At 41.7% G+C, this 26,563-nt stretch overlaps 1 protein-coding gene across 5 annotated transcripts in view; it reads left to right on the forward strand.

Moving 5' to 3' along the window:
- Positions 1–24,734: 24,734 nt before the first annotated feature.
- The window catches only part of pdzrn3b (PDZ domain containing RING finger 3b), a 378,976-nt gene continuing 377,147 nt past the window's right edge, over positions 24,735–26,563 (forward strand). For 4 of the 5 annotated variants that reach the window (XM_061874751.1, XM_061874752.1, XM_061874753.1 and 1 more), the window contains exon 1: positions 24,735–25,556. In XM_061874751.1, coding sequence (XP_061730735.1) covers positions 24,843–25,556 — 714 coding nt within the window. In that variant the 5' untranslated portion in view covers positions 24,735–24,842. The remainder of the gene's footprint in view (positions 25,557–26,563) is intronic. The other variant, XM_061874756.1, reaches the window with a different exon arrangement.

Raw genomic sequence — 26,563 nt, forward strand, 5'->3', positions numbered from 1 at the left:
TTGAAAAATATTATATGGCTCTTACGGAAATACATTTTAAAATATTTGGCTTCTTGGCTCTCTCAGCCCAAAATGTTCCCGACCCCTGTTCTAAAAAGTACTATCTGAACTTGGACCTTCTTCTTCCGAGTCTGTTCGCACATGCACAATGTGCACTGTGATAGAGAGAACTAACCGAGAACACATGGCGTCACATACATACTGTACATGCGTTCATACATGCGCGCATTGCAGATTTTCTTTGACTTCAACCGAGACATTTTGAAAACATCAGTGTGGGATTTTCATGCTCATGTTGGTCACAGTTGTTCGATGAAGTCTTTTTTTTTTTTTTATGATAAGCCCCCGTTTTCCGTACACATGGAAATGTTTTATTGAGCATGCCTGTGCATAAAACGAGTTCTCCAAATAGAAGGTACTAAGTAGAGGTATGTATTCATAGCAGTGTGTGAATGTAACAGGGTCAATTACGTCTTGTAAATAATGTTTTTTCTAATGTTTTATTATTGTTATATTACACAAAATATGTAAGTTACATGTAAGTACCTGAATATTGTTTGATGTTTTGTCAATGTGGAACCATTGTCTCGTTGTCCCTCCTACTGCAATAATAACTGTGACACCTGTCTTTTTTTTATGCGTTGGACACGCCTGCCAACTTCCCTTTTTGTCCACGATAACAGGAGAGGTAGGTAGAAAATATTTTGTCTTGTTAAAGGGGAACATTATCACCAGACCTATGTAAGAGTCAATATATACCTTGATGTTGCAGAAAAAAGACCATGTATTTTTTTAACCGATTTCCGAACTCTAAATGGGTGAATTTTGGCAAATTAAACGCCTTTCTGTTCATCGGTCTTTTAGCGATGGCGTCAGAACGTGATGTCACCGAGGTAACACACCCGCCATATTCATTTTCAAAACAATACAAACACAGAGTCCCAGCTCTGTTATTTTCCGTTTTTTCGACTATTTTTTGGAACCTTGGAGACATCATGCCTCGTGGGTGTGTTGTCGGAGGGTGTAACAACACTAACAGGGAGGGATTCAAGTTGCACCACTGGCAAGAAATCTGCCGCCAGACCCCCATTGAATGTACCGGAGTGTCTCCACATTTGACCGGCGATGCTAAGACAGACATGGCACAGAGATGTATGGATAACCTGCAGATGCATTTGCAACCATTAAGTCAACGAAATCACAAAGGTGAGTTTTTGTTGATGTTGTTGACTTATGTGCTAATCCGACATATTTGGTCGCAGCATGACTGCCAGCTAATCTATGCTAACATGCTACGCTAATCGATGCTAACATGCTATTTATGCAAGCTGTATGTACATTTGAAACTAGATACCCACATTTAATGCGGAACAAACACTTACCAATCGACGGATTTAAGTTTGCCCAGATGTCACAAGATGCGAAAGTCCTGATCGTTTGGTCCGCACATTTGACCGGCGATGCTAAGACAGACATGGCACAGAGATGTATGGATAACCTGCAGATGCATTTGCAACGATTAAGTCAACGAAATCACAAAGGTGAGTTTTGTTGTTGTTGTTGACTTATGTGCTAATCCGACATATTTGGTCGCAGCATGACTGCCAGCTAATCTATGCTAACATGCTACGCTAATCGATGCTAACATGCTATTTATGCAAGCTGTATGTACATTTGAAACTAGATACCCACATTTAATGCGGAACAAACACTTACCAATCGACGGATTTAAGTTTGTCCAGTGTCACAAGATGCGAAAGTCCTGATCGTTTGGTCCGCACATTTTACCGGCGATGCTAATAAGGCGGCCGTGCTATGGGCCACTTCATTAGGTACACCCACGCTATGGCCGAATAGCGTCAATATATTCGCTCAATAGCTTCAATTTCTTCTTTAATTTCGTTTTCTCCATCTGCCTCCATACTCCGACCATCTGTTTCAATACATGCGTAGTCTGTTGAATCGCTTAAGCCGCTGAAATCCGAGTCTGAATCCGAGCTAATGTCGCTATTTCTTGCTGTAGTAACCGCCATGTTTGTTTGTATTGGCAGCACTGTATGACGTCACAGGGAAATGGATAGTGGCATCGCAAATAGCGAAAATCAAGAACTTTAAAGCTTTTTTTAGGGATATCCCGGGGAGTTTAAAATTTTGAAAAAAACTTCGAAAAATACAACAAGCCACTGGGAACTGATTTTTATTGTTTTTAACCCTTTTGGAATTGTGATAATGTTCCCCTTAAAGAACTTTAATTCATTTCTTGTTCATTAATGTATTTGTGTACGGGCTCGACGATGGCAGAAAGTTTTTGATGACAATTGTATTCTGTATTATCAGTAAAGTGCAGTGGAGAAACCCATGGTGTTTGTCGTCTTCCATAAAAAGCCACACAACGCAGAAGAAAAGACCGCCGGTTACATGAAGTCGAGACTTTTTTTTTTCTAGTTGTCTACAAAAAGCTCTCAGCACAGGACTTTCACCTGAGTGAAACTGTACTAACACAGAATCATGTTTTTAATATAGAATAGAATAGAATAGAGTTTTATTGTCATTATTGCAATGAACAGGTTCAAAGAACAACGAAATTGGAGCAGCTCCTCCTAAGGTGCATCTACAATATGGTAGTATAAATTAAAAAAAATAAATAAATAAATAAAAAATAAATTAAAAAAAAAAGATAGAGATGACAGATGTATCTATGTATACATACATAAAACATTATTTCACATTGTAGTCCAAAAAAATAGAAAAACATTTAAATATTACACATGATGGACATATGGACACTCAGTGCCTGTTTAGTGCTACTATGGCTCTTGGGTAAAAGCTATTTTTTAGTCTATTGGTGCTCGCTTTTAGCACCCTGTAGCGTCTGCCTGTTTCCAGGCAAGAAAATGTGGCAGATTTCTCAAATAACTTCTGTTTTTACACTTATAGGTGAAGTTCAATTTACATGCGCTTTATTTAATCGGATTGTTTGCCATAAACTGTGTGTCACTTAGCCGCATGTTGGCGGTCATGCTCATTTTCACAGGTTCGGTGGCCACGGATGAAGTCGTCACGCCTATGGTTCATGTTTTGTTTTGGTCGTGCTATGTTTACTTTTTTGGACATTTAGTTCTGTTTTGCATTTCCTTGTTTGTCTTGTTACCATCCATCCATCCATCCATCATCCATCATCTTCCGCTTATCCGAGGTCGGGTCGCGGGGGCAACAGCCTAAGCAGGGAAACCCAGACTTCCCTCTCCCCAGCCACTTCGTCTAGCTCTTCCCGGGGGATCCCGAGGCGTTCCCAGGCCAGCCGGGAGACATAGTCTTCCCAACGTGTCCTGGGTCTTCCCCGTGGCCTCCTACCGGTTGGACGTGCCCTAAACACCTCCCTAGGGAGGCGTTCGGGTGGCATCCTGACCAGATGCCCGAACCACCTCATCTGGCTCCTCTCCATGTGGAGGAGCAGCGGCTTTACTTTGAGTTCCTCCCGGATGGCAGAGCTTCTCACCCTATCTCTAAGGGAGAGGAAACTCATTTGGGCCGCTTGTACCCGTGATCTTATCCTTTCGGTCATGACCCAAAGCTCATTACCATAGGTGAGGATGGGAACGTAGATCGACCGGTAAATTGAGAGCTTTGCCTTCCGGCTCAGCTCCCTCTTCACCACAACGGATCGGTACAACGTCCGCATTACTGAAGACGCCGCACCGATCCGCCTGTCGATCTCACGATCCACTCTTCCCCCACTCGTGAACAAGACTCCTAGGTACTTGAACTCCTCCACTAGGGGCAGGGTCTCCTCCCCAACCATGGCAACTGATTTAGTTTTCATCTGTCATGTCTGATCATGAGTTTTCTATGGCCAAACTACCCTGAGCATCCCTGATCTCATCAGTTCTCAAAGCTAAGCAGTGTCTGGTCTGGTTAGTACTTGGATGGGAGACCGCCTAGGAATACCAGGTGCTTTTGACCTTTGGATTTTAAGTTCCTTTTTTTTTTTTCACTCCCGGTTTCGTTACCATGGCGACCAATCAGTTCACCTGTCTTGTCTCACACCTGTTTTCACTTATCATGTTCATTATTTAAGCCACATTTACCAGGTAGTCAGTCTGGCAACACGACCTCGATGATCTGCTTCATGCCCTGCTACGCTGTTCATTTTGTCCACGTAAGTTTTTGTCATTCATGCCATAGCACAAGTGTTTTGTTTCATGTTTATAGTTTATAGCCTTTGTGCTAGTCTTTTGTTTCATAGCCCAAGTTTTGTACCTCCATTGTGAGCGCTTTTTGTTTGTTCCTGATTTTAGTTTTTGAGTATATAAATTAAATATGTACCTACCTTCACGCCGTTTCCACTCCATTCGCTTCGCACCTGGGGAAAACAACCCAAGTCCAAGCCTGACAGAAGTGCTGGCTGTCTAAAGTCGGGATCCGGGGTCGACTGCTCCTCCGTGCATCAGTTGGGGACATCTCTGCACTTGGGATGGTCTCCTAAGGGCTGCATGGCGTAGTGGGTAAAGCGACCGGCCAGAGACCTGAGGGTTGCAGGTTCGCTTCCCACCTATTGACATCCAAAAAAATCACTGCCGTTGTGTCCTTGGGCAGGACACTTCACTCTTTGCCCCCGGTGCCGCTCACACTGGTGAATGAATGGCAGCCACGCTTCCGTCAGTCTACCCCAGAACAGCTGTGGCTACTGATGTAGCTTACCACCGCCAGGTGTGAATGAATGTTGAGTCCTACTTCTCTGTGAGCGCTTTGAGTGTTTAGAAAAGCGCGATATAAATCCGAGTTATTATTACTGGACCCACTATGGACTGGACTCTCACTATTATGTTCGATCCACTATGGACTGGACTCTCACTATTATGTTCGATCCACTATGGACTGGACTCTCACTATTATGTTCGATCCACTATGGACTGGACTCTCACTATTATGTTAGATCCACTATGGACTGGACTCTCACACTATTATGTTAGATCCACTATGGACTGGACTCTCACTATTATGTTCGATCCACTATGGACTGGACTCTCACTATTATGTTCGATCCAATATGGACTGGACTCTCACTATTATGTTCGATCCACTATGGACTGGACTCTCACTATTATGTTCGATCCACTATGGACTGGACTCTCACTATTATGTTCGATCCACTATGGACTGGACTCTCACTATTATGTTAGATCCACTATGGACTGGACTCTCACTATTATGTTCGATCCACTATGGACTGGACTCTCACTATTATGTTCGATCCACTATGGACTGGACTCTCACTATTATGTTAGATCCACTATGGACTGGACTCTCACTATTATGTTAGATCCACTATGGACTGGACTCTCACACTATTATGTTAGATCCACTATGGACTGGACTCTCACTATTATGTGCGATCCACTATGGACTGGACTCTCACTATTATGTTCGATCCACCATGGACTGGACTCCCACTATTATGTTCGATCCACTATGGACTGGACTCCCACTATTATGTTCGATCCACTATGGACTGGACTCTCACTATTATGTTCGATCCACCATGGACTGGACTCTCACTATTATGTTCGATCCACCATGGACTGGACTCTCACTATTATGTTCGATCCACTATGGACTGGACTCTCACTATTATGTTCGATCCACAATGGACTGGACTCTCACTATTATGTTCGATCCACTATGGACTGGACTCTCACTATTATGTTAGATCCACTATGGACTGGACTCTCACTATTATGTTCGATCCTCTATGGACTGGACTTTCACTATTATGTTCGATCCACTATGGACTGGACTCTCACTATTATGTTAGATCCACTATGGACTGGACTCTCACTATTATGTTCGATCCTCTATGGACTGGACTCTCACACTATTATGTTAGATCCACTATGGACTGGACTCTCACTATTATGTTCGATCCACTATGGACTGGACTCTCACTATTATGTTCGATCCACTATGGACTGGACTCTCACTATTATGTTCGATCCACTATGGACTGGACTCTCACTATTATGTTCGATCCACTATGGACTGGACTCTCACTATTATGTTCGATCCACTATGGACTGGACTCTCACTATTATGTTCGATCCACTATGGACTGGACTCTCACTATTATGTTCGATCCACTATGGACTGGACTCTCACTATTATGTTCGATCCACTATGGACTGGACTCTCACTATTATGTTCGATCCACTATGGACTGGACTCTCACTATTATGTTCGATCCACTATGGACTGGACTCTCACTATTATGTTAGATCCACTATGGACTGGACTCTCACTATTATGTTAGATCCACTATGGACTGGACTCTCACTATTATGTTAGATCCACTATGGACTGGACTCTCACTATTATGTTAGATCCACTATGGACTGGACTCTCACACTATTATGTTAGATCCACTATGGACTGGACTCTCACACTATTATGTTCGATCCACTATGGACTGGACTCTCACTATTATGTTCGATCCAATATGGACTGGACTCTCACTATTATGTTCGATCCACTATGGACTGGACTCTCACTATTATGTTCGATCCACTATGGACTGGACTCTCACTATTATGTTCGATCCACTATGGACTGGACTCTCACTATTATGTTCGATCCACTATGGACTGGACTCTCACACTATTATGTTAGATCCACTATGGACTGGACTCTCACTATTATGTTCGATCCACTATGGACTGGACTCTCACTATTATGTTCGATCCACTATGGACTGGACTCTCACACTATTATGTTAGATCCACTATGGACTGGACTCTCACTATTATGTTCGATCCACTATGGACTGGACTCTCACTATTATGTTCGATCCACTATGGACTGGACTCTCACTATTATGTTCGATCCACTATGGACTGGACTCTCACTATTATGTTCGATCCACTATGGACTGGACTCTCACTATTATGTTCGATCCACTATGGACTGGACTCTCACTATTATGTTCGATCCACTATGGACTGGACTCTCACTATTATGTTCGATCCACTATGGACTGGACTCTCACTATTATGTTCGATCCACTATGGACTGGACTCTCACTATTATGTTAGATCCACTATGGACTGGACTCTCACTATTATGTTAGATCCACTATGGACTGGACTCTCACTATTATGTTAGATCCACTATGGACTGGACTCTCACACTATTATGTTAGATCCACTATGGACTGGACTCTCACTATTATGTTCGATCCACTATGGACTGGACTCTCACTATTATGTTCGATCCAATATGGACTGGACTCTCACTATTATGTTCGATCCACTATGGACTGGACTCTCACTATTATGTTCGATCCACTATGGACTGGACTCTCACTATTATGTTCGATCCACTATGGACTGGACTCTCACTATTATGTTAGATCCACTATGGACTGGACTCTCACTATTATGTTCGATCCACTATGGACTGGACACTCACTATTATGTTAGATCCACTATGGACTGGACTCTCACTATTATGTTCGATCCACTATGGACTGGACTCTCACTATTATGTTCGATCCACTATGGACTGGACTCTCACTATTATGTTAGATCCACTATGGACTGGACTCTCACTATTATGTTCGATCCTCTATGGACTGGACTCTCACTATTATGTTACATCCACTATGGACTGGACTCTCACTATTATGTTCGATCCAATATGGACTGGACTCTCACTATTATGTTCGATCCACTATGGACTGGACTCTCACTATTATGTTAGATCCACTATGGACTGGACTCTCACTATTATGTTCGATCCTCTATGGACTGGACTCTCACTATTATGTTACATCCACTATGGACTGGACTCTCACTATTATGTTCGATCCACTATGGACTGGACTCTCACTATTATGTTCGATCCACTATGGACTGGACTCTCACTATTATGTTAGATCCACTATGGACTGGACTCTCACTATTATGTTAGATCCACTATGGACTGGACTCTCACACTATTATGTTAGATCCACTATGGACTGGACTCTCACACTATTATGTTAGATCCACTATGGACTGGACTCTCACTATTATGTTCGATCCACTATGGACTGGACTCTCACTATTATGTTAGATCCACTATGGACTGGACTCTCACTATTATGTTAGATCCACTATGGACTGAACTCTCACACTATTATGTTAGATCCACTATGGACTGGACTCTCACTATTATGTTCGATCCACTATGGACTGGACTCTCACTATTATGTTAGATCCACTATGGACTGGACTCTCACTATTATGTTAGATCCACTATGGACTGGACTCTCACTATTATGTTAGATCCACTATGGACTGGACTCACACTATTATGTTAGATCCACTATGGACTGGACTCTCACTATTATGTTCGATCCACTATGGACTGGACTCTCACTATTATGTTCGATCCACTATGGACTGGACTCTCACTATTATGTTAGATCCACTATGGACTGGACTCTCACTATTATGTTAGATCCACTATGGACTGGACTCTCACACTATTATGTTAGATCCACTATGGACTGGACTCTCACTATTATGTGCGATCCACTATGGACTGGACTCTCACTATTATGTTCGATCCACCATGGACTGGACTCCCACTATTATGTTCGATCCACTATGGACTGGACTCCCACTATTATGTTCGATCCACTATGGACTGGACTCTCACTATTATGTTCGATCCACCATGGACTGGACTCTCACTATTATGTTCGATCCACCATGGACTGGATTCTCACTATTATGTTAGATCCACTATGGACTGGACTCTCACTATTATGTTCGATCCACTATGGACTGGACTCTCACTATTATGTTCGATCCACTATGGACTGGACTCTCACTATTATGTTAGATCCACTATGGACTGGACTCTCACTATTATGTTCGATCCACTATGGACTGGACTCTCACTATTATGTTCGATCCACTATGGACTGGACTCTCACTATTATGTTCGATCCACTATGGACTGGACTCTCACTATTATGTTCGATCCACTATGGACTGGACTCTCACTATTATGTTAGATCCACTATGGACTGGACTCTCACTATTATGTTCGATCCACTATGGACTGGACTCTCACTATTATGTTCGATCCACTATGGACTGGACTCTCACTATTATGTTAGATCCACTATGGACTGGACTCTCACTATTATGTTCGATCCACCATGGACTGGACTCTCACTATTATGTTCGATCCACCATGGACTGGATTCTCACTATTATGTTAGATCCACTATGGACTGGACTCTCACTATTATGTTAGATCCACTATGGACTGGACTCTCACTATTATGTTCGATCCACTATGGACTGGACTCTCACTATTATGTTCGATCCACTATGGACTGGACTCTCACTATTATGTTCGATCCACTATGGACTGGACTCTCACTATTATGTTAGATCCACTATGGACTGGACTCTCACTATTATGTTCGATCCACTATGGACTGGACTCTTACTATTATGTTCGATCCACTATGGACTGGACTCTCACTATTATGTTCGATCCACTATGGACTGGACTCTCACTATTATGTTGGATCCACTATGGACTGGACTCTCACTATTATGTTCGATCCACTATGGACTGGACTCTCACTATTATGTTCGATCCACTATGGACTGGACTCTCACTATTATGTTCGATCCACTATGGACTGGACTCTCACTATTATGTTCGATCCACTATGGACTGGACTCTCACTATTATGTTCGATCCACTATGGACTGGACTCTCACTATTATGTTCGATCCACTATGGACTGGACTCTCACTATTATGTTCGATCCACTATGGACTGGACTCTCACTATTATGTTCGATCCACTATGGACTGGACTCTCACTATTATGTTAGATCCACTATGGACTGGACTCTCACTATTATGTTCGATCCTCTATGGACTGGACTCTCACACTATTATGTTAGATCCACTATGGACTGGACTCTCACTATTATGTTCGATCCACTATGGACTGGACTCTCACACTATTATGTTAGATCCACTATGGACTGGACTCTCACTATTATGTTCGATCCACTATGGACTGGACTCTCACTATTATGTTCGATCCACTATGGACTGGACTCTCACTATTATGTTAGATCCACTATGGAATGGACTCTCACTATTATGTTAGATCCACTATGGACTGGACTCTCACACTATTATGTTAGATCCACTATGGACTGGACTCTCACTATTATGTTCGATCCACTATGGACTGGAATCTCACTATTATGTTCGATCCTCTATGGACTGGACTCTCATTATTATGTTCGATCCACTATGGACTGGACTCTCCCTATTATGTTCGATCCACTATGGACTGGACTCTCACTATTATGTTAGATCCACTATGGACTGGACTCTCACACTATTATGTTAGATCCACTATGGACTGGACTCTCACTATTATGTTAGATCCACTATGGACTGGACTCTCACAATTATGTTCGATCCACTATGGACTGGACTCTCACTATTATGTTCGATCCACTATGGACTGGACTCTCACTATTATGTTAGATCCACTATGGACTGGACTCTCACTATTATGTTCGATCCTCTATGGACTGGACTCTCACACTATTATGTTAGATCCACTATGGACTGGACTCTCACTATTATGTTCGATCCACTATGGACTGGACTCTCACTATTATGTTCGATCCACTATGGACTGGACTCTCACTATTATGTTCGATCCACTATGGACTGGACTCTCACTATTATGTTCGATCCACTATGGACTGGACTCTCACTATTATGTTCGATCCACTATGGACTGGACTCTCACTATTATGTTAGATCCACTATGGACTGGACTCTCACTATTATGTTCGATCCACTATGGACTGGACTCTCACTATTATGTTCGATCCACTATGGACTGGACTCTCACTATTATGTTCGATCCACTATGGACTGGACTCTCACTATTATGTTCGATCCACTATGGACTGGACTCTCACTATTATGTTAGATCCACTATGGACTGGACTCTCACTATTATGTTCGATCCACTATGGACTGGACTCTCACTATTATGTTCGATCCACTATGGACTGGACTCTCACTATTATGTTAGATCCACTATGGACTGGACTCTCACTATTATGTTAGATCCACTATGGACTGGACTCTCACTATTATGTTAGATCCACTATGGACTGGACTCTCACTATTATGTTAGATCCACTATGGACTGGACTCTCACACTATTATGTTAGATCCACTATGGACTGGACTCTCACACTATTATGTTCGATCCACTATGGACTGGACTCTCACTATTATGTTCGATCCAATATGGACTGGACTCTCACTATTATGTTCGATCCACTATGGACTGGATTCTCACTATTATGTTCGATCCACTATGGACTGGACTCTCACTATTATGTTCGATCCACTATGGACTGGACTCTCACTATTATGTTCGATCCACTATGGACTGGACTCTCACACTATTATGTTAGATCCACTATGGACTGGACTCTCACTATTATGTTCGATCCACTATGGACTGGACTCTCACTATTATGTTCGATCCACTATGGACTGGACTCTCACTATTATGTTCGATCCACTATGGACTGGACTCTCACTATTATGTTCGATCCACTATGGACTGGACTCTCACTATTATGTTCGATCCACTATGGACTGGACTCTCACTATTATGTTCGATCCACTATGGACTGGACTCTCACTATTATGTTCGATCCACTATGGACTGGACTCTCACTATTATGTTCGATCCACTATGGACTGGACTCTCACTATTATGTTCGATCCACTATGGACTGGACTCTCACTATTATGTTCGATCCACTATGGACTGGACTCTCACTATTATGTTAGATCCACTATGGACTGGACTCTCACTATTATGTTAGATCCACTATGGACTGGACTCTCACTATTATGTTAGATCCACTATGGACTGGACTCTCACACTATTATGTTAGATCCACTATGGACTGGACTCTCACTATTATGTTCGATCCACTATGGACTGGACTCTCACTATTATGTTCGATCCAATATGGACTGGACTCTCACTATTATGTTCGATCCACTATGGACTGGACTCTCACTATTATGTTCGATCCACTATGGACTGGACTCTCACATTATTATGTTAGATCCACTATAGACTGGACTCTCACACTATTATGTTAGATCCACTATGGACTGGACTCTCACTATTATGTTCGATCCACTATGGACTGGACTCTCACTATTATGTTCGATCCACTATGGACTGGACTCTCACTATTATGTTCGATCCACTATGGACTGGACTCTCACTATTATGTTCGATCCACTATGGACTGGACTCTCACTATTATGTTCGATCCACTATGGACTGGACTCTCACTATTATGTTCGATCCACTATGGACTGGACTCTCACTATTATGTTCGATCCACTATGGACTGGACTCTCACTATTATGTTCGATCCACTATGGACTGGACTCTCACTATTATGTTAGATCCACTATGGACTGGACTCTCACTATTATGTTAGATCCACTATGGACTGGACTCTCACTATTATGTTAGATCCACTATGGACTGGACTCTCACACTATTATGTTAGATCCACTATGGACTGGACTCTCACTATTATGTTCGATCCACTATGGACTGGACTCTCACTATTATGTTCGATCCAATATGGACTGGACTCTCACTATTATGTTCGATCCACTATGGACTGGACTCTCACTATTATGTTCGATCCACTATGGACTGGACTCTCACTATTATGTTTGATCCACTATGGACTGGACTCTCACTATTATGTTAGATCCACTATGGACTGGACTCTCACTATTATGTTCGATCCACTATGGACTGGACTCTCACTATTATGTTCGATCCACTATGGACTGGACTCTCACTATTATGTTAGATCCACTATGGACTGGACTCTCACTATTATGTTAGATCCACTATGGACTGGACTCTCACACTATTATGTTAGATCCACTATGGACTGGACTCTCACTATTATGTGCGATCCACTATGGACTGGACTCTCACTATTATGTTCGATCCACCATGGACTGGACTCCCACTATTATGTTCGATCCACTATGGACTGGACTCCCACTATTATGTTCGATCCACTATGGACTGGACTCTCACTATTATGTTCGATCCACCATGGACTGGACTCTCACTATTATGTTCGATCCACCATGGACTGGACTCTCACTATTATGTTCGATCCACTATGGACTGGACTCTCACTATTATGTTCGATCCACAATGGACTGGACTCTCACTATTATGTTCGATCCACTATGGACTGGACTCTCACTATTATGTTAGATCCACTATGGACTGGACTCTCACTATTATGTTCGATCCTCTATGGACTGGACTTTCACTATTATGTTCGATCCACTATGGACTGGACTCTCACTATTATGTTAGATCCACTATGGACTGGACTCTCACTATTATGTTCGATCCTCTATGGACTGGACTCTCACACTATTATGTTAGATCCACTATGGACTGGACTCTCACTATTATGTTCGATCCACTATGGACTGGACTCTCACTATTATGTTCGATCCACTATGGACTGGACTCTCACTATTATGTTCGATCCACTATGGACTGGACTCTCACTATTATGTTCGATCCACTATGGACTGGACTCTCACTATTATGTTCGATCCACTATGGACTGGACTCTCACTATTATGTTCGATCCACTATGGACTGGACTCTCACTATTATGTTCGATCCACTATGGACTGGACTCTCACTATTATGTTCGATCCACTATGGACTGGACTCTCACTATTATGTTCGATCCACTATGGACTGGACTCTCACTATTATGTTCGATCCACTATGGACTGGACTCTCACTATTATGTTCGATCCACTATGGACTGGACTCTCACTATTATGTTCGATCCACTATGGACTGGACTCTCACTATTATGTTAGATCCACTATGGACTGGACTCTCACTATTATGTTAGATCCACTATGGACTGGACTCTCACTATTATGTTAGATCCACTATGGACTGGACTCTCACACTATTATGTTCGATCCACTATGGACTGGACTCTCACTATTATGTTCGATCCAATATGGACTGGACTCTCACTATTATGTTCGATCCACTATGGACTGGACTCTCACTATTATGTTCGATCCACTATGGACTGGACTCTCACTATTATGTTCGATCCACTATGGACTGGACTCTCACTATTATGTTCGATCCACTATGGACTGGACTCTCACACTATTATGTTAGATCCACTATGGACTGGACTCTCACTATTATGTTCGATCCACTATGGACTGGACTCTCACTATTATGTTCGATCCACTATGGACTGGACTCTCACACTATTATGTTAGATCCACTATGGACAGGACTCTCACTATTATGTTCGATCCACTATGGACTGGACTCTCACTATTATGTTCGATCCACTATGGACTGGACTCTCACTATTATGTTCGATCCACTATGGACTGGACTCTCACTATTATGTTCGATCCACTATGGACTGGACTCTCACTATTATGTTCGATCCACTATGGACTGGACTCTCACTATTATGTTCGATCCACTATGGACTGGACTCTCACTATTATGTTCGATCCACTATGGACTGGACTCTCACTATTATGTTCGATCCACTATGGACTGGACTCTCACTCTAATGTTAGATCCACTATGGACTGGACTCTCACTATTATGTTAGATCCACTATGGACTGGACTCTCACTATTATGTTAGATCCACTATGGACTGGACTCTCACACTATTATGTTAGATCCACTATGGACTGGACTCTCACTATTATGTTCGATCCACTATGGACTGGACTCTCACTATTATGTTCGATCCAATATGGACTGGACTCTCACTATTATGTTCGATCCACTATGGACTGGACTCTCACTATTATGTTCGATCCACTATGGACTGGACTCTCACTATTATGTTCGATCCACTATGGACTGGACTCTCACTATTATGTTAGATCCACTATGGACTGGACTCTCACTATTATGTTCGATCCACTATGGACTGGACACTCACTATTATGTTAGATCCACTATGGACTGGACTCTCACTATTATGTTCGATCCACTATGGACTGGACTCTCACTATTATGTTCGATCCACTATGGACTGGACTCTCACTATTATGTTAGATCCACTATGGACTGGACTCTCACTATTATGTTCGATCCTCTATGGACTGGACTCTCACTATTATGTTACATCCACTATGGACTGGACTCTCACTATTATGTTCGATCCACTATGGACTGGACTCTCACTATTATGTTCGATCCACTATGGACTGGACTCTCACTATTATGTTAGATCCACTATGGACTGGACTCTCACTATTATGTTCGATCCTCTATGGACTGGACTCTCACTATTATGTTACATCCACTATGGACTGGACTCTCACTATTATGTTCGATCCACTATGGACTGGACTCTCACTATTATGTTCGATCCACTATGGACTGGACTCTCACTATTATGTTAGATCCACTATGGACTGGACTCTCACTATTATGTTAGATCCACTATGGACTGGACTCTCACACTATTATGTTAGATCCACTATGGACTGGACTCTCACACTATTATGTTAGATCCACTATGGACTGGACTCTCACTATTATGTTCGATCCACTATGGACTGGACTCTCACTATTATGTTAGATCCACTATGGACTGGACTCTCACTATTATGTTAGATCCACTATGGACTGAACTCTCACACTATTATGTTAGATCCACTATGGACTGGACTCTCACTATTATGTTCGATCCACTATGGACTGGACTCTCACTATTATGTTAGATCCACTATGGACTGGACTCTCACTATTATGTTAGATCCACTATGGACTGGACTCTCACTATTATGTTAGATCCACTATGGACTGGACTCACACTATTATGTTAGATCCACTATGGACTGGACTCTCACTATTATGTTCGATCCACTATGGACTGGACTCTCACTATTATGTTCGATCCACTATGGACTGGACTCTCACTATTATGTTAGATCCACTATGGACTGGACTCTCACTATTATGTTAGATCCACTATGGACTGGACTCTCACACTATTATGTTAGATCCACTATGGACTGGACTCTCACTATTATGTGCGATCCACTATGGACTGGACTCTCACTATTATGTTCGATCCACCATGGACTGGACTCCCACTATTATGTTCGATCCACTATGGACTGGACTCCCACTATTATGTTCGATCCACTATGGACTGGACTCTCACTATTATGTTCGATCCACCATGGACTGGACTCTCACTATTATGTTCGATCCACCATGGACTGGATTCTCACTATTATGTTAGATCCACTATGGACTGGACTCTCACTATTATGTTCGATCCACTATGGACTGGACTCTCACTATTATGTTCGATCCACTATGGACTGGACTCTCACTATTATGTTAGATCCACTATGGACTGGACTCTCACTATTATGTTCGATCCACTATGGACTGGACTCTCACTATTATGTTCGATCCACTATGGACTGGACTCTCACTATTATGTTCGATCCACTATGGACTGGACTCTCACTATTATGTTCGATCCACTATGGACTGGACTCTCACTATTATGTTAGATCCACTATGGACTGGACTCTCACTATTATGTTCGATCCACTATGGACTGGACTCTCACTATTATGTTCGATCCACTATGGACTGGACTCTCACTATTATGTTAGATCCACTATGGACTGGACTCTCACTATTATGTTCGATCCACCATGGACTGGACTCTCACTATTATGTTCGATCCACCATGGACTGGATTCTCACTATTATGTTAGATCCACTATGGACTGGACTCTCACTATTATGTTAGATCCACTATGGACTGGACTCTCACTATTATGTTCGATCCACTATGGACTGGACTCTCACTATTATGTTCGATCCACTATGGACTGGACTCTCACTATTATGTTCGATCCACTATGGACTGGACTCTCACTATTATGTTAGATCCACTATGGACTGGACTCTCACTATTATGTTCGATCCACTATGGACTGGACTCTTACTATTATGTTCGATCCACTATGGACTGGACTCTCACTATTATGTTCGATCCACTATGGACTGGACTCTCACTATTATGTTGGATCCACTATGGACTGGACTCTCACTATTATGTTCGATCCACTATGGACTGGACTCTCACTATTATGTTCGATCCACTATGGACTGGACTCTCACTATTATGTTCGATCCACTATGGACTGGACTCTCACTATTATGTTCGATCCACTATGGACTGGACTCTCACTATTATGTTCGATCCACTATGGACTGGACTCTCACTATTATGTTCGATCCACTATGGACTGGACTCTCACTATTATGTTCGATCCACTATGGACTGGACTCTCACTATTATGTTCGATCCACTATGGACTGGACTCTCACTATTATGTTCGATCCTCTATGGACTGGACTCTCACACTATTATGTTCGATCCTCTATGGACTGGACTCTCACACTATTATGTTAGATCCACTATGGACTGGACTCTCACACTATTATGTTAGATCCACTATGGACTGGACTCTCACTATTATGTTCGATCCACTATGGACTGGACTCTCACTATTATGTTCGATCCACTATGGACTGGACTCTCACTATTATGTTCGATCCACTATGGACTGGACTCTCACTATTATGTTCGATCCACTATGGACTGGACTCTCACACTATTATGTTAGATCCACTATGGACTGGACTCTCACTATTATGTTCGATCCACTATGGACTGGAATCTCACTATTATGTTCGATCCTCTATGGACTGGACTCTCATTATTATGTTCGATCCACTATGGACTGGACTCTCCCTATTATGTTCGATCCACTATGGACTGGACTCTCACTATTATGTTAGATCCACTATGGACTGGACTCTCACACTATTATGTTAGATCCACTATGGACTGGACTCTCACTATTATGTTAGATCCACTATGGACTGGACTCTCACTATTATGTTAGATCCACTATGGACTGGACTCTCACTATTATATTAGATCCACTATGGACTGGACTCTCACTATTATGTTCGATCCACTATGGACTGGACTCTCACTATTATGTTCGATCCACTATGGACTGGACTCTCACTATTATGTTAGATCCTCTATGGACTGGACTCTTCCTATTATGTTCGATCCTCTATGGACTGGACTCTCGCTATTATGTTCGATCCACTATGGACTGGACTCTCACAATATTATGCTAGATCCACTTGACGTCCATTGCACCGAAGTTTCTCATTGTCCCATTGGGTTGAGTTTTTCCTTGCCCTGATGTCGTTGTGGCTTGTGCAGCCCTTTGAGACACTCGTGATTTAGGGCTATGTGAGTAAACATCGATTGATCTTCCTTCTGTTGCAGTGCCTGGTTTCTAGTCACAGGATGCCAGTCAATTCCTGATGGTTCATCCGTCCCGCCGTGTACGTTTCCACTGCTTTGGCTCCACTCACGCTTCTCTTTCTCTCTGACTCAGTCCCGTCGTTGCCGTGGAGTTTTTACTGTTACTTCTCCACATCTTCTGTATGCAATTTCTGTTTCTGCAACACCTTAAGTGTGCATCCTTAGTTATTTTTCCTCACTCCTTGTTCACTGCGCTTTTTGTTGAATGCAGGCGGAGCGGAAAAATAGGTCTCCAAGCGACAATATGAGTCGGTACAAAAAGAAAGACAAAAATGAAAACAAAAAGAGGCTTGTGCTTCACTTGAAAGTTGCTGTGTTGTGGAAATGTACCGGTTTAATAGCCTTTTCAAAGCAAACAGGACATTTTTTTTATTTTTTCAGCTTTTACCTGCATTTCTCCGCACGCAAAGTGTGCTGAAACTTGAAAGTCCTGTTCCTGGTGTCTGTCCAAGTGCCCCCGAAAAATGTGTGTTGACACCTGCATGTCTGGATACTCGCCATGTTGTAGGAACTGTCATGTGATCTTGTCAAATATTTAGTCAGTGTAATTTTTCCGGGGTTTTTTTTGTGGGGTTTTTTTTGTAGTTCTAGTGGTATCCTATCAAATTCTTGTGTGACATGATGCAATTAGCCATTTTAGGCCAATCTCACTTTACCTTCTTATTTTAAAGCCGAATTGCTAAGCAGATACACATACAGTAGGAAGGGGAGTCATTTGGCCCCATTCGTCGCGGTTTACCTGACACATGAAACGTGACAAATTTTGGGGGTGCACTATCAACTTTAGTCGAGGATTGAATGTCTCAAAACCTGTTTTGTCTGCAGTTCCGACTTTGACCGCAGCGTCGGATGCTACGTTGAATGGCACTTTCCATCATTTTCAGCAGACTGCATTGCAAAATGACTAACCCCACCCCTTCCAACTTCCTCTCAAGTGCGATCCACCCTGGTTCAAATCCCAGTGTTGCCCCCAAAATGTAGCCCTGGAAAGGGGAAGATTTAATGAGGACCGCCGGACAGGATGTGTACCTCTGGCAGCCTTTTCCAGAATGGTGGACCACGGCCAACAGCTCCCCCTTTAGTCTTGTGGATGTAATAATAGAATATAATCTATTTTATTGTCACTATACACAGGTACAATGAAATTAAAAGCAACTCCAGTATCACTGCGACTGTCAGTTAGTTGGTGATCAACCCCAAGATGCAGAGAAGGAGGCAGGCATTGAATAAAAATAACATGATATAAATTAAATAATAGAAGAAGAACAAACAAAAGGGTACTAACACAAAGCGCGCACGAGGCAGATAACAAACTAAGGGAGCTAGCATGGGAGCTAGCAAGAATCGAGCAGGAAACAGAAGTCATACATGTAATATAAAAACAAACTTGGAAGCAGGGAACAAAAGGCAGTAATCTAAAAACCGAAATCAAGCATAGTTTACCGCAACGCTGCATAGACAAGACAAGGTGCGACACGACAGGAGCGATAATACATCACAAGAGCGACAAGAAGTGACATCGGCAAATCCATAATCCAGCACTGACTGGAGGAACAAAGCAGGTAAAATCTGAGAGGGTTGATTGACACCAGGTGTGGCCAGGTGCCAATCAGCCGCGGCTGAGGGGAAACAAAGCACCCAGGGAGACAAACAGGAAACTGAACCAAAATAAGAGTGCTGACAGGAACGAAGGACAGGAAATACTAAACACACAGAGGAGAAAAATAAAACTCAAACAAACTGTCAGTGGCAAGCCTGACAGCGAAAGTCTACAAAAATTGCAAAACATGGGAAGAAAATAAAAATAAAAACCAAGGCAAAAGCCAAGGCATGGCAAGGCAACTTTATTTATATATAGCAGGTTTACAATTTTTTTTTTAATTGGACCAAAGTGCTTTACAGGTTAAAAAGCATAGAGCAAAAAAACAAAAAACTAAAAATGAATGAGCGTAACAAGATAGTGCAAAAACAATACAGTAAAAGGGTTCGAATAAAAAGTAAAATTGCAAGATAAAAATGATGAAATGATAAAAGTGCGACAAATTGAAAAAAATAAATGATATCGGACATCAATGCTTTAAAATATAGCATTGGAAATTATTGGTTTCAAAAAGTAAAATTAATGACTTTTTATAAACGCCTCTGTACAGAGTGTTGCATATTCTCACATTATTATGTTAGATCCACTATGGACTGGACTCTCACTATTATGTTGAATCCACTATAGAATGGACTCTCACATTATTGTTAGATCCACTATGGACTGGACTCTCACATTATTATGTTAGATCCACTATGGACTGGACTCTCTCATTATTATGTTAGATCCACTATGGACTGGACTCTCTCATTATTATGTTAGATCCAATATGGACTGGACTCTCGCAATATTTTGCTAAATCCACTATAGACTGGACTCTAACATTAATATCCTAGATCCACTATGCACTGGACTCTCACATTATTATGTTAGATCCACTATGGACTGGACTCTCACAATATTATGCTAGATCCACTATGGACTGGACTCTCACATTATTATGTTAGATCCACCAGGGACTTTACTCTCACAATATTTTGCTAGATCCACTATGGACTGGACTCTCACATTATTATGTTAGATCCACTATGGACTGGACTCTCTCATTATTATGTTAGATCCACTATGGACTGGACTCTCACATTATTATGTTAGATCCACTATGGACTGGACTCTCACATTATTAAGTTAGATCCACTATGGACTGGACTCTCACTATTATGTTAGATCCACTATGGACTGGACTCTCACATTATTAAGTTAGATCCACTATGGACTGGACTCTCACTATTATGTTAGATCCACTATAGACTGGACTCTCACATTATTAAGTTAGATCCACTATGGACTGGACTCTCACTATTATGTTAGATCCACTATGGACTGGACTCTCACTAGTATGTTAGATCCACTATGGACTGGACTCTCACTATTATGTTAGATCCACTATGGACTGGACTCTCACTATTATGTTAGATCCACTATGGACTGGACTCTCACTATTATGTTAGATCCACTATGGACTGGACTCTCACTATTATGTTAGATCCACTATGGACTGGACTCTCTCATTATTATGTTAGATCCACTATGGACTGGACTCTCTCATTATTATGTTAGATCCACTATGGACTGGACTCTCACTATTATGTTAGATCCACTATGGACGGGACTCTCTCATTATTATGTTAGATCCACTATGGACTGGACTCTGACAATATTATGTTAGATCCACTAATGGACTGGACTCTCCCATTATTATGTTAGATCCACTATGGACTGGACTCTCACATTATTATGTTAGATCCACTATGGACTGGACTCTCACATTATTATGTTAGATCCACTATAGACTGGACTCTCACATTATTAGGTTAGATCCACTATGGACTGGACTCTCCCATTATTATGTTAGATCCACTATGGACTGGACTCTCACTATTATGTTAGATCCACTATAGACTGAACTCTCACTATTATGTTAGATCCACCAGGGACTTTACTCTCACATTATTATGCTAGATCCACTATGGACTGGACTCTCACATTATTATGTTAGATCCACTATGGACTGGACTCTCACATTATTATGTTAGATCCACTATAGACTGGACTCTCACATTATTAAGTTAGATCCACTATGGACTGGACTCTCCCATTACTATGTTAGATCCACTATGGACTGGACTCTCACATTATTATGTTAGATCCACTATGGACAGGACTCTCACTATTATGTTAGATCCACTATAGACTGGATTCTCACACTATTATGTTAGATCCACGATGGACTGAACTCTCATTATTATGTTAGATCCACTATGGACTGGACTCTCACATTATTATGTTAGATCCACTATGGACAGGACTCTCACTATTATGTTAGATCCACTATGGACAGGACTCTCACTATTATGTTAGATCCACTATAGACTGGATTCTCACACTATTATGTTAGATCCACGATGGACTGAACTCTCTCATTATTATGTTAGATCCACTATGGACTGGACTCTCACTATTATGTTAGATCCACTATGGACTGGACTCTCTCATTATTATGTTAGATCCACTATGGACTGGACTCTCTCATTATTATGTTAGATCCACTATGGACTGGACTCTCACTATTATGTTAGATCCACTATGGACGGGACTCTCTCATTATTATGTTAGATCCACTATGGACTGGACTCTGACAATATTATGTTAGATCCACTAATGGACTGGACTCTCCCATTATTATGTTAGATCCACTATGGACTGGACTCTCACATTATTATGTTAGATCCACTATGGACTGGACTCTCACATTATTATGTTAGATCCACTATAGACTGGACTCTCACATTATTAGGTTAGATCCACTATGGACTGGACTCTCCCATTATTATGTTAGATCCACTATGGACTGGACTCTCACTATTATGTTAGATCCACTATAGACTGAACTCTCACTATTATGTTAGATCCACCAGGGACTTTACTCTCACATTATTATGCTAGATCCACTATGGACTGGACTCTCACATTATTATGTTAGATCCACTATAGACTGGACTCTCACATTATTAAGTTAGATCCACTATGGACTGGACTCTCCCATTACTATGTTAGATCCACTATGGACTGGACTCTCACATTATTATGTTAGATCCACTATGGACAGGACTCTCACTATTATGTTAGATCCACTATAGACTGGATTCTCACACTATTATGTTAGATCCACGATGGACTGAACTCTCACATTATTATGTTAGATCCACTATGGACAGGACTCTCACTATTATGTTAGATCCACTATAGACTGGATTCTCACACTATTATGTTAGATCCACGATGGACTGAACTCTCTCATTATTATGTTAGATCCACTATGGACTGGACTCTGACAATATTATGTTAGATCCACTAATGGACTGGACACTCACATTATTTTGTTAGATCCACTATGGACTGGACTCTCACATTATGTTAGATCCACTATAGACTGGACTCTCACATTATTATGTTAGATCCACTATAGACTGGACTCTCACACTATTATGTTAGATCCACTATGGACTGGACTCTCACTATTATGTTAGATCCACTATGGACTGGACTCCCACTATTATGTTCGATCCACTATGGACTGGACTCTCACTATTATGTTCGATCCACTATGGACTGGACTCTCACATTATTATGTTAGATCCACTATGGACTGGATTCTCACATTATTATGTTAGATCCACTATGGACTGGACTCTCTCATTATTATGTTAGATCCACTATGGACTGGACTCTCACTATTATGTTGGATCCACTATGGACTGGACTCTCACATTATTATGTTAGATCCACTATGGACTGGACTCTCACATTATTTTGCTAGATCAACTATAGACAGGACTCTCACTATTATGTTAGATCCACTATGGACTGGACTCTCACATTAGTATGTTAGATCCACTATGGACTGGACTCTCACAATATTTTGCTAGATCCACTATAGACTGGACTCTCACATTATTAAGTTAGATCCACTATGGACTGGACTCTGACAATATTATGTTAGATCCACTATGGACTGGACTCTCACATTATTATGTTAGATCCACTAGATTGGATTATATTAGATAGTAATTTATTTATTCCTTCCGGAGAGTTCTACTAAGGACAGGAGTCTCATAATATTATGCTAGATCCACTCGATGTCCATTGCACCAGTCCCCTCCAAGGTTTCTCATTGTCATCCCATTGGGTTGAGTTTTTCCTTGCTCTGACGTGGGATCTGAGTTGAGGATGTTGTAGCTTGTGCAGCCCTTTGAGACACTCGTGATTTAGGGCTATATAAGTAAACATTGATTGATTGATAAATTTTCCATGAATTGATTAACTTGGACCCCGACTTAAACAAGTTGAAAAACTTATTGGGGTGTTACCATTTAGTGGTCAATTGTACGGAATATGTACTGTACTGTGCAGTTTACTAATAAAAGTTTCAATCGATCAATGAATGAGGAAAGTTTTACCCCTGTACTGAAGTAATGGTCGGTTTGAGTTTGGAATTTACGAGCCGTACTTAAACGCAGCACAGAGTCCGTCAATCAGTTGCGTTCAGAGGACTAGTTGGCGTGCGAGCGCTCCTCCAATGACCAGCTGAGAACGCCCCACTGCTCCGTCTCACACTGCGGGGGTGGGGAGCTCAGAAGTTCGCGGTAGGCCTCGGTAAAACATGGGATACGAGCTGGACCGCTTTAATGGAACAGTAGACCCGGACTTCAAGTGCAATTTGTGCAACAAAGTTCTGGAGGAGCCGCTGACCACCCCGTGCGGCCACGTCTTCTGCTCCGGCTGCGTGTTGCCTTGGGTCGTCCGGCAGAGCAGCTGCCCCGTCAAATGCCAGCGGGTCTCCGCCAAGGAGCTCAACCACGTCCTGCCGCTCAAAAACCTCATCCTAAAGCTGGAGATCAAATGTGACAACCATGCGCGCGGCTGCCCGGCGGTGGTGAAGCTGCAGCACCTGGCCGAGCACGCCGGGATGTGCGCCTACTCGCCGGCCAAGTGCGGCCACCAGGGATGCGACGCGGCGCTCAGCCCGCGGGACCTGGACGCGCACATGCGGGAGACGTGCGACTTCCGCCCGGCGGGGACGTGCGAGCGCGGCTGCGGCTTGACGCTCACGCAGCGGGAGCGGCGGCTGAGCGCGCACTGCTGCGTGCGCGCCCTGAAGGCGCACAACAGCCTGCTGCGCTACAAAAGCATGTGCCTGGACCGGGAGTGCAAGAAGCAGACCATCGAAGCCAACAAGAGGGAAAAGGCGCTTCTGGCGCAACTTTCCGCCGCGCACGGAGAGCTGCAGATGACAGCCGTGAAGTATCAGAAAAAATTCGCAGAGTACAGCGAGAGGATCGATTCTCTCACCAGAACTGTGACTTTCTCCTGTAAGGTAAGCGAGAAAGTTGCCAAGTCCCACTTATACAGTCTTACATACACACATACATACATACATACATACATACATACTGTACATACATACATACTGTACATATATACATACATACATACTGTACATACATACATACTGTACATATATACATACATACATACATACTCTTCATAGATACATACATACATACATATAAACATACATACATACATACTGTACATACATACATACATACATACATACATACTCTTCATAGATACATACATACATACATATAAACATACATACTGTTCATACATACATACATACATGCATACATACATTATGTACATACATACATACTCTTCATAGATACATACATAAATACATACATATATATATATAAACATACATACATAGATACATACATACATACTGTTCATACATACATACTTACATACATACATACACACATACATAATGTATGTTCATACATACATAAATACTAAACATACATACATACATATATACCTACATACATACATACTGTACATATATACATACATACATACATACATACTCATATACATACATACTGTACATACATACATACTGTACGTACATACATACGGTATGTACATACATACATACATGCATACATACATGCATGCATAGATACATACTGTACCTACATACATACATACTGTACATACATACATACATACGGTATGTATTTGCATGATACATACATACATACATACGGTATGTATTTGCATAGATACATACATACATACATACATGCATGCATGCATACATACTGTACATACATACATACACATTGTATGTACATGCATACATACTGTACTTACATACATACATATATACATACATACATATGTACATACATACTGTGCATACATACATACATACATGCATACATACATACTGTACCTACATACATACATACTGTACATATATACATACATACATATGTACATACATACTGTGCATACATACATACATACATA

This window comes from Nerophis ophidion, linkage group LG16 (genome assembly GCF_033978795.1).
Source record: "Nerophis ophidion isolate RoL-2023_Sa linkage group LG16, RoL_Noph_v1.0, whole genome shotgun sequence".
Lineage (NCBI taxonomy): Eukaryota > Metazoa > Chordata > Actinopteri > Syngnathiformes > Syngnathidae > Nerophis > Nerophis ophidion.